This window comes from Phyllopteryx taeniolatus, chromosome 3 (assembly GCF_024500385.1).
Source record: "Phyllopteryx taeniolatus isolate TA_2022b chromosome 3, UOR_Ptae_1.2, whole genome shotgun sequence".
Classification (NCBI taxonomy): Eukaryota; Metazoa; Chordata; class Actinopteri; order Syngnathiformes; family Syngnathidae; genus Phyllopteryx; species Phyllopteryx taeniolatus.
The window spans coordinates 16811554-16820755 of record NC_084504.1 but is presented as its reverse complement, the minus strand read 5'-3'; the positions used below and the strand labels follow the sequence as shown (position 1 = coordinate 16820755).

General features: G+C 38.9%; 1 protein-coding gene across 1 annotated transcript; it reads right to left on the bottom strand.

Annotated features, from left to right (window-relative positions):
* Positions 1-185: 185 nt before the first annotated feature.
* On the bottom strand, positions 186-8550 carry LOC133474986 (aquaporin-3-like). The gene is made up of 8 exons (XM_061767218.1): positions 8481-8550; positions 7935-8023; positions 6816-6977; positions 2894-3020; positions 2680-2817; positions 1742-1857; positions 1442-1659; positions 186-1338 (listed from the first exon to the last, which is right to left on the bottom strand). The coding sequence occupies exons 3-8, from the start codon at positions 6921-6923 to the stop codon at positions 1134-1136; spliced, it is 912 nt and encodes a 303-aa protein (XP_061623202.1). The 5' UTR covers positions 6924-6977; positions 7935-8023; positions 8481-8550; the 3' UTR covers positions 186-1133.
* Between the last annotated feature and the right edge of the window lie 652 nt (positions 8551-9202).

Sequence of the window (9202 nt, the reverse complement as noted above, 5' to 3'; positions counted from 1 at the left end):
TGTAATAAGAAATGAAAAAACAAATGACATCATGACAAAAAGGAAACTTGGTCAAAGGAGATCAGCATGCTAAAGCCTGAGCCTCCCATTGTAATTACTTCAGGTTACCTTATAGTAAAAATAAATCAGAAATGTCAATGGTGCATGAAATATTGCTGCATACTGCAGAATGGAGCAATTAGGTGTGAATTTGTAACCAAAAATCATGTTTTATTCTGAGCACAGCATAGTGTGAGCAGTGTGGCCAAGGTTTCTGCCACTAACTTTATACAACAGAAAATTGCATATAGCATTTAGTACCAAACAATATTCAATACAGGCATAACCAGTGACCATTTAAAAAAAATTACGTTTGTACTGGAAATACAGTTATAGGTTGGTAGCTAGTTAAAGAATAAAAACATAAAATAAAAAAGAAACATGGTGTTAATGACTGGACCATTTGATACAGTAACATGAGTCACATCTGTGAAATATATATATATTTTTTTATTGTATCAGTACAAAAGAATCACCTACATACAAAACACAAAGAGGCTCATATTCCAGTCCAGCACCAAAATACAAGTCACTAACAGTGCAGGTGGGAATCAACAAACATGGTGCAATTCATGACTATATATATAAAAAAAAAAAAAAAAAAAAAAAAAAAAAAGTAATTTGTTTTCACATTAGAAAACCAAAGACTGACAAATTCAATATTGTGATAGAATCGTTTTCCCCACAGTGAAAGATACAATAATCTCAAACATCACATTCCAATGCTTGAATTCAAATTTAAATATTGAAATTGTCCGGACTAACATGGAAACCAAGTTGTGTAGACATGCCTAAGTGCTTGTTTGAACATTTTGGATTTTCATCTCTTCCTAAAAAGGTATTTTAAAACTACATTGGTACAAAGAATAAAACACTGCTTAAGACCAGGGACACAATCTTAACATTTTCATCTTTTCTTAAAAGAATGCTTGCATTATGTCTCTTCCCTCCTACTACAAACGCAAATTAATGCAAATGAACACAAAGAAAGTAGCTTCATTTCAAGATCACACCAATCTGGCAGTTAAACTGTGGCGAAAAGTGGTACAAACCTGGTTTGTTTTAGTGTCTATCCACAAAATGTGCCTAGCTGCTCAGTGCACTTGTTTTGTAGCTTCTTTCGACTTGTCGTTGGCCACAACGTTGGTGAGCCGCACACTCTCCTCTGCCTCGGCGTTCTTCCGGTCGCGTACTTCTCCCTCCTCGTGGAAACCAACCATAATTTGGTAGATGATCACGCCGATGATAGTGCCGAGGAAGGGGGCAAACACGGGTACGAGGAACCAACCATTTCTGACACTGAAAAAGACAATTTCAATGGACTGTGAGCATTTTGGAAGTGTTGTCAAGAAGCGCTCCAAAATAAATGAGTGATAATTAAAAGGAAAATGTGCACGCTTACGTGAAGACTTCTGTTCCCCACCCCGCCATTGCAGTAAAAATACGAGGTCCGAGGTCTCTGGCAGGATTGACCGCGTAGCCAGAGTTGAATCCCATAGACAAGCCAATGACCAGAACCACAAAGCCCACAGTGAAGGCCTCCAATCCTTGTGGGATGGGGTTATTGTAGGGATCAACAATGGCCAGGATACAAACGATCAGTGCTGCTGTGCCAATAATCTACAATTGAAAGGGACAGATGGAAATTGTGAGTTCAAGGCATTCTGATGCATTTTATGACGGTCGTTGGTCAAAATCTTGCCTGATCAAAGAACCCATTGACGATGGTGAGATGTTTTCCAGGATAGGTGGCAAATATTCCAGCTGTGGCATTTGGGCCAGTGACATTGAAAGCACCAGGACGGTCCCACAAGGCATCTGAATGGGTAAAGAAAATAAAACTACTGATTACCTCTGCCCAAGTGCTTTCCTTGTCATTTGTTAAGTTTGAGTGTTTTCCTTCCATATCTCGACAAACAAAAATCCATGCTTATGGAAGCCGTGAATAAGGGTTTCTATAAAGATGTACAGTTTGGTGCTGATCCAAGTTAGGATTGTTTGGACTTGGCTGTGGTTTGGTATGTTTGTGTTGTTTAGTTCGTTTGTTTGGCGTGTTAGAATATGAAAAAAATATATAAAATAAGGCTGGGGCGTGGCCCAAGAAAAAAAGCAACAAAAAAAAAAAAAAAAAAAAAGGGACTCCATGGTTTAGTTAACAGTTCAGTCGGAGGATATCGTTTGCCATAGAATTATCTTTACTTTAGGATTTTGCTTTTTATTATGAGTAGTGTGGATAGTTTTAGGTATGTGTATTTGTTGTAGCTTGGAGGGTACTGAAAAAGAAGGAAGTATCCAGGATGTAGTATCCGATCAAAAGTTTGGTAGCACATATGAGAAGGTGGGTTTTGTCATTTTTTTCCCTCGATGTGTTGAGAGACCTGGATAGTATGAACTACATACTGCTTATTTAAAATATTTGTATGGGTTCAATATAGATTTTACGGGGAATATTTTAAAAGGCAAAGTCCGGATCCTTACCTATAAAACCACAACAAAGTATCAATTAAGGATAAGGAACACAACAAACAAACTATTCCATGAAATAAAAATCCCTTTACCAATAAACGTGCCATCTTGAAAATAAAACTTTATCTTTTGTAAACTGATAATACTGAATAACAAATCGGGATTCATCCTTACCATAGTACATGCCGAAAATGATGGCTGCACCGAAGAAACCGCCGATTGTCTGAAAGAGGAAGTACATGGGAAACTTTCTCCAGCGTTCCCTGCCGAGCAGGCACAGCGCAAACGTCACTGCGGGGTTCAGATGTCCTCCTGTGACAAGTGCATATACATAGTCAGTGAACAGCGGAGCTAAAGCTAACACAAAACGTGAAAGACAAGTGCAAACCTGATATTTGGCCACAGACCAGGATTCCCAAAGTGGCGGCAAAGCCGAAGGCAAAGTTGACAGTCAGAAACAAACCGTGCGAACCGCTGCTCAACACCAACTGAGCCACCGCACCGCAGCCAAACATCTGCAAAACAAGTCGACGTTATGAACTACATCGTGTAACCTTTAAAGTCGAATAGTTTTACAGAATTCAATCAAAGAAAAATTAAGGGGTTGTAAAATATGCAATTAAGGGTTACAAAGTTATGCATCATATCAAGCAACACTTAAATTTGCTGTGGATCAAATTGAGAAAAATCAACATTGCGACTTAGCAAAGTGGTTCATGCATCATGGCTGCTTAGTATGTTGAGTTCCATCCATCTTTTGTACTGTTTATCCTCATCACTAGGGTCGCGGACATGCTATCCCAGCTGATTTTGGCCGAGGCGGGGTATACCCGGAACTGGTCGCCAGCCAATTTCAGGGAACATATAGACAAACAACCATTCGCACTTACATTCGCACCTACGGGCAATTTAGAGTCTTCAATCAACCTACCAACGCATGTTTTTGGGATGTGGGAGGAAACCAGAGTACCCGGAGAAAACCCACGAAGGTACGGGGAGAACATGCAAACTCCACACAGGAGAGGCCAGGATTTGAACCCCGGTCCTCAGAACTGTGAGCCAGATGTGCATACCAGTCTTCCACCATGCCGCCTATGTCAAGTTGAACAATATACATAAAAAAAAAAAACGATGGCATCTACACAAGTGTGCGCATCTCACATTCGCATACTTCTACATGTCCGGTAGATTCAAAATGCTGCTGTTAGCCTTTTAACTGGAACACGCATGAGGGAGCACATAACATATTCTGTTCTCCCTCTACTGGCTGCCTGTGCACTGCAATCTGTTTTCAAGTCTCTAAATGGCCTCGCATCATCCCAACACTCCTGCTCGGTGCCTCAGGTCAGCTGACCAGCTGCTCCACCATTGAAAACCTAAGTGGAAGCTCAAAGGGGATAGAGCGTTTTAGGTTGCTGGTCCCGAAGTGAATGGATGGAATGGAATGACCTCCCGGTGCAGATTAGACAAGCCCCTTCACTTTTGATTTTTAAAACCTGCCTTTTAACCCATTTTTATTCCTTGGCTTTCAAAAAACATGAGACTCTCATGAGACTCTGCACTTGTTTTAGTGTCATTTGTTTTTGTTTTGATCTTTGTTACCGTTTTTGATTTTAATTATGTACAGCTTATAGTTCGTGTGAACCCAAATCCTGCAGCACTTTATTTCCGCTGCTGTTGTTTTTAAAGGGCTCTATGAATAAAATTGATGAATAAAAATGAGTTGAGTACATGTTCTTATACTTAGTATATACTTATACTAAATGTAAGCACATTTCCCAAAATGACTATTGCAAAAGCATATCAGTAGGGTAAAACTAACCTGCCTCATGACGGCGCTATGAATGCTTTGCCACCGCAATTAAAATAAGGGCTTAAATTTGTCCTTTGGTACAACTCCCTGTTTATTTCCATTTTTCTCATCTCCAATCATATCTGAGGCTAATCAGCACCATGGAATGGATTTTGCGTCTGTCTCTCTTCAGCGGTTCCACTCTATGTTATGATAATTTGGGGGGGTGTTGCACTTGTGTAATTTGTTAGCCATTCAAGGTCAAGCCAAGGTATAATGATTATTATCAGTAAATCCAGAGGAACAAAAGCCCATTCAAAAGAGCCAGCTCAGCATTATAGAAGCTCCATTGTATCCATGATATCATGTCACGACCACCACCCCAAAAAGATTTCATGAATGTAAATTTGGTAGTGTGTCTTGAGCAGATTCAAAACAAGTAATTCACTGCAGATGAGGAAACAAACGCCTATAACTTAAAGATTGCATAATGAGAGTATGTCTCTTTACTGGTATAGTTAAAAGAAATGTGTGACATGCAATTTTTGCTAGAAGACTACAGGAAACTTTAAGCACCCAGACTTGTACCACCTGGAGTTTATCATCTTAACAACCTTCTCCACGCTTTAAAAAAAACAGAAATGGTGCCTCATTTCTGCTTCTTTTTTCCCCCAGTGCGCACAAAAGCAAGATTCAGGCTGCACTGGTGAGTTTTGAAAGTTTTTTAGTAAGTTTGAATATTGCACACAGGGTGAATGTGAGAACATTCCACCCTGTGTGCAATATTCAAACTTGTTGTTTTCAAAATGTGGTTAGCTCAGAGCACCGCACCAACCGAAGTCGGCTGATTCAGCAACTTGTGCAGTGGTGCGGCTACAGACAAGCTTCAGCACTGGGGACACACACACAAAAAAAACGGTGTGCCAAAACAAACATCTGGGAGTTTTAAAAAATAAAATAAAATAAAATTAAAAAAAAAGTACTTCAGCAAGTTAAAATTAAAACCCAAAACTGTTCGTGCTCTGCTCCATCATCATGCCTTTGTGTGAAAATCAGACGCTGATGAAGGTCAAAACAAGAGAAAACAAACAGTGGAATTTTGTGTGTGTGTCAGTTTTGAAGTTCCTTAAATCCCCTAGCACAATTGATCAAGTCCATTTCCACCATTGAACAACATCTGTTGAAACACATCCAACATCTCCATATCAACCTGGTTGTCCTGAAGTTAAGCTTTTTTTTTGGGGGGGGGGGGGGGGGGGCAAACGGTCTTTAAGAAGGAAAAAAAAAAAAAAAAGTTCTGCAAATAAAGTACACTCACACCTACAGTGCCCACACCCTTACTTGTCCCCGATCCAATTGTTTACTTTGTCACCAGCAGAAACTAAAGTTCCATCACAAGAGAGGATGTTAAGTGACATTAAAGTATATCATGCATATGATGTTTCTACCTCCACTCCTCGTACTTCCATTGACGTGTATCACCGTTCAATGTGCGTACCACACCTTTTGTGTCATTCCACTGTACAATCATTTTTATTTATTTATTTATTATTATTATTATTTTTTTAAAAATCTAATCTCGAGTTTTAGTGTGTTTTAAATTATTAGGTAGGCCCAATTGTGGCACAAATAAAAGCTATTGTATTCCATCTTATCTTGGTGATAGAATTCAAGACCTGTAAAGGACAGAGGGAAACAACTGAGTGAATAATTGAGAGCCTGTTTCATCTGCCCTTACGTAAGCAAGGCACCTTACGTTTCAATTCAAGGTGAAAGAAATTGTCCAGCCCCCTCATTCTGAAATGTCCCCCCTCTAGTACATGTGTCCATTTATTTTATTTTTTTCGCAACCCACTACTGATTACAATTGTACAATGCCTTGAAAGGTACATGGGGTGGGGGGACTTTAGTATGTAAAAGCTAGCCTGAATACTTTGAGCTGTTTGTGGTTTTCTAGTGATTAGAAAAATGTATATATATAATTTTCCATAGTTGACAAGACAATTGGTGAAACACAGTCATGTGCAATCCCTTGGGATCCTGGTTCATTATATATAAAGGCATGCAAACCTAACATTGACACTGTTACAATAAAGAATGCTCGTTTTATTGTGTGCGCTTGGCCTATAAATAACTTGCAGTTGACTTTGCAGATTTACATCGCAAATATTGCCACAGAAAATTAAGTAATTGATTATACTGATGTACAATAGAAAATGTACAAAGATGACTCTTGAGGAGGTGGAGCATACGGTTTAAACATTAACTTGATGTTCACCTTTCCATTAAAAGCTTGGCAGTGTTGATCACAATGATAAAATACATCCAAGTTGTTTTTCCTTCGTGTTTTGATTAAGAATTATTTTAATGCTGCTCTTTTAGTATTCGTACCTATTAATTCTTTTTTTCCTATATTATTAATACTAGTCTAGATGTATTGCTGCTGTGTCAACTTAATTTCCCTCACGGAATAAAGTATATTTATCTATACATAAGTCTATAAGCACTTATCACTTACCACAAGGATGAGGGTGCCCAGACATTCTGCCAAGGCCTGGCGAAGCAGTAGGTTGCGGATCTGGAAGGTCTTGGACAGTTTCTCCAAATAGAACTTTTGTCTGCCCATGTTGTCTTGTTAGCAGAGAAGCAAGGAGCAGGTTTCACCAAAACAGATGTGAAGCTGGAAGGACCAGACTGGTCTTATAAAGAGCAGAGTCTTGGACTGGGCCACTGCCAGTCCTGAGGGCAGCCCCACCTCCTGCCACACACGCCTACATGCGGCACATCACTATGATTCACAGACTGGTTTAGTGAACATGCTTTCACTCGCATGCATTTCCTATAACTGACATTCATGTTACATGTACAATATTTCCTATGTATAGCTTTGTTATAAAGCAGTACGATTTAAGTAAATATTTGTTATACACTAACATACACTAATACACAAAAATCGATATTGGAGAAAAACAAAAAAATTATACTACAATATATATATATATTTTTTAAACGTTTTAAAATAGACAGAGCACAATCTGATTACACAATTTCTAATTTCCCCCTATTTTCCCCCCCCCTCACCAGATTTATTCCTGAATATATTAATGGGGTTTTGTATACATCTTCATTTACTTACATTTTATAATCTGTGGCTACAAAATAAGATGTGCTTTCAAAAAAATAAAAAGACATTGTTTAACTTTGACAGTATCCAATGTCAACAAAGCAACCAAGTGAGCATTATCACCATAGTAAGGGCATAATTCACTTGTCGGCATGAGGTTCCCAATGTTGTGGCCACTGAGTGTTTAATCCCCTTTGAGACATTCTTGATCAATCAGTATTTTCAATATTGTTGTTCCTCAGCCCCCCTCCCAAAAATTATTATTATTTTCTCTTTTTTTTTTTTATTGGAAATTTGTCATTTACAGGGAAAGGAATAATATTTGCCAAGCAGACTCATGTGCCTCATTGGAAGGCATTAAATAAAAATGTAAATGCAATAAAAGACAACTTCAATATTGGTATGTACTGTATTACATTTTAAACACTGAAAAAAAGTTTAGTAATGCACATATAACTCCAAGTCCCTAAATTTTAAACCTGTCTTCATCAATTCTGCATGCTTCCTTCTCACCTGTCTTGGTCCGACCTGTTTTGTTTCCGGTCTCTGAAATGTCATTAGTTCACATGATCTTCCATGTTCTTTCTCTGGTTTCAATCGAGCTGTGAAAACATGTCAGGGTTTAAGCGCTCAATGGAGTTAATGTCTTGATTACCTGAGATCTTTTACTCTCTTCCCTTGTGTTGGATTGACTGTGCCCATTTTATTGTCCCACACATAAAAGTGGATTATATGTGGAGAATATTAAACTGCAGCTTTTGTGCACAGAAAGTACACTGAAATATCACCACTGTCTGATGAAAAGCATTTCCAAGTTTTGAGATTACCCCCCACTCCCACCCCCATTGGGAAAAAAAACATTTTAAATAACATCCCGCCCCCCCCCCCCAAAAAAAAAAACACAATAAAATTTCATTTGACTAAAAATCTAATGTAATCAAAATTGAGAGTATCTCTGAGGGTTTAAAACAAAATTGTTAAAGGGAATTATGAATGGAGTGACGTGCATCATCACTAAAAAGCCCAGAGGGCATATGAATCATCTGAGTCAAAGTTTACCTGCGTCAGGAATGTGTCAGGCTGATTCAGTTGCAATAAGGCAACGCAAGTACAGGAGAAGGTTGTAGTAAGTTCTTTCCCTGTCTGAAATATAACAACGGATGGAATAATGAGAGCATGTGGATCTGAGGAAGTTCTGTGCAGGTGTGAAACCTGGCCTTACTTACAGACAAGTAAAAGCCTGTGACATAGCAGGGGTTTTTTTTTCGTCTGTAAGGTAAACACAGATTGATTCTGAGGCCAACGGGGTTCTGCCTCAGAGTGCGAATCGCACTGTTCCACCATGCTTCACGTAAACGAGTCACTCTGAAAACGTTGCTTCTGGGCAAAGCCGTGGAAACGTCGTGCTCGGTCATGTGACTGCCTGGCTCCGTTTTGATTGGTGAAATGGACCCAAACCTTGCTAGTGGTTATATTGGATTGGTTTAACAGTGGCAGAAGTCTCTCTGACAAACCAAAACACACATCGATCGCGCAAACAGTAATAGATACAAATAAAAGTTGCGAGCAGAATGTAGCTAGCTTACTGAAACAGAGTGAAAGCAGTTCTTGACAAAAACACTAAAGTAAAAAGTATGTTGCCTTAATACTACTCAGACATGCACAATTTATCCAAAAAGTTCTTCAAGTAAATGTAACGGACTAACTGTAGCCCACCTCAGGGCAGGAACACTGTTTTTGTATTGAGTGTAGACTTGTTCAAATTGTCTTTTCTCTACCGT

Coding starts and splice junctions, on each gene's coding strand:
- LOC133474986 (XM_061767218.1), bottom strand. CDS start 6,923: ATGGGCAGACAAAAGTTCTATTTGGAGAAACTGTCCAAGACCTTCCAG. Junction 3,021..6,815: donor TGGGCACCCTCATCCTTGTG/GTAAGTGATAAG, acceptor CTTGTTTTGCAG/ATGTTTGGCTGCGGTGCGGT. Junction 1,339..1,441: donor TGGGGAACAGAAGTCTTCAC/GTAAGCGTGCAC, acceptor TGTCTTTTTCAG/TGTCAGAAATGGTTGGTTCC.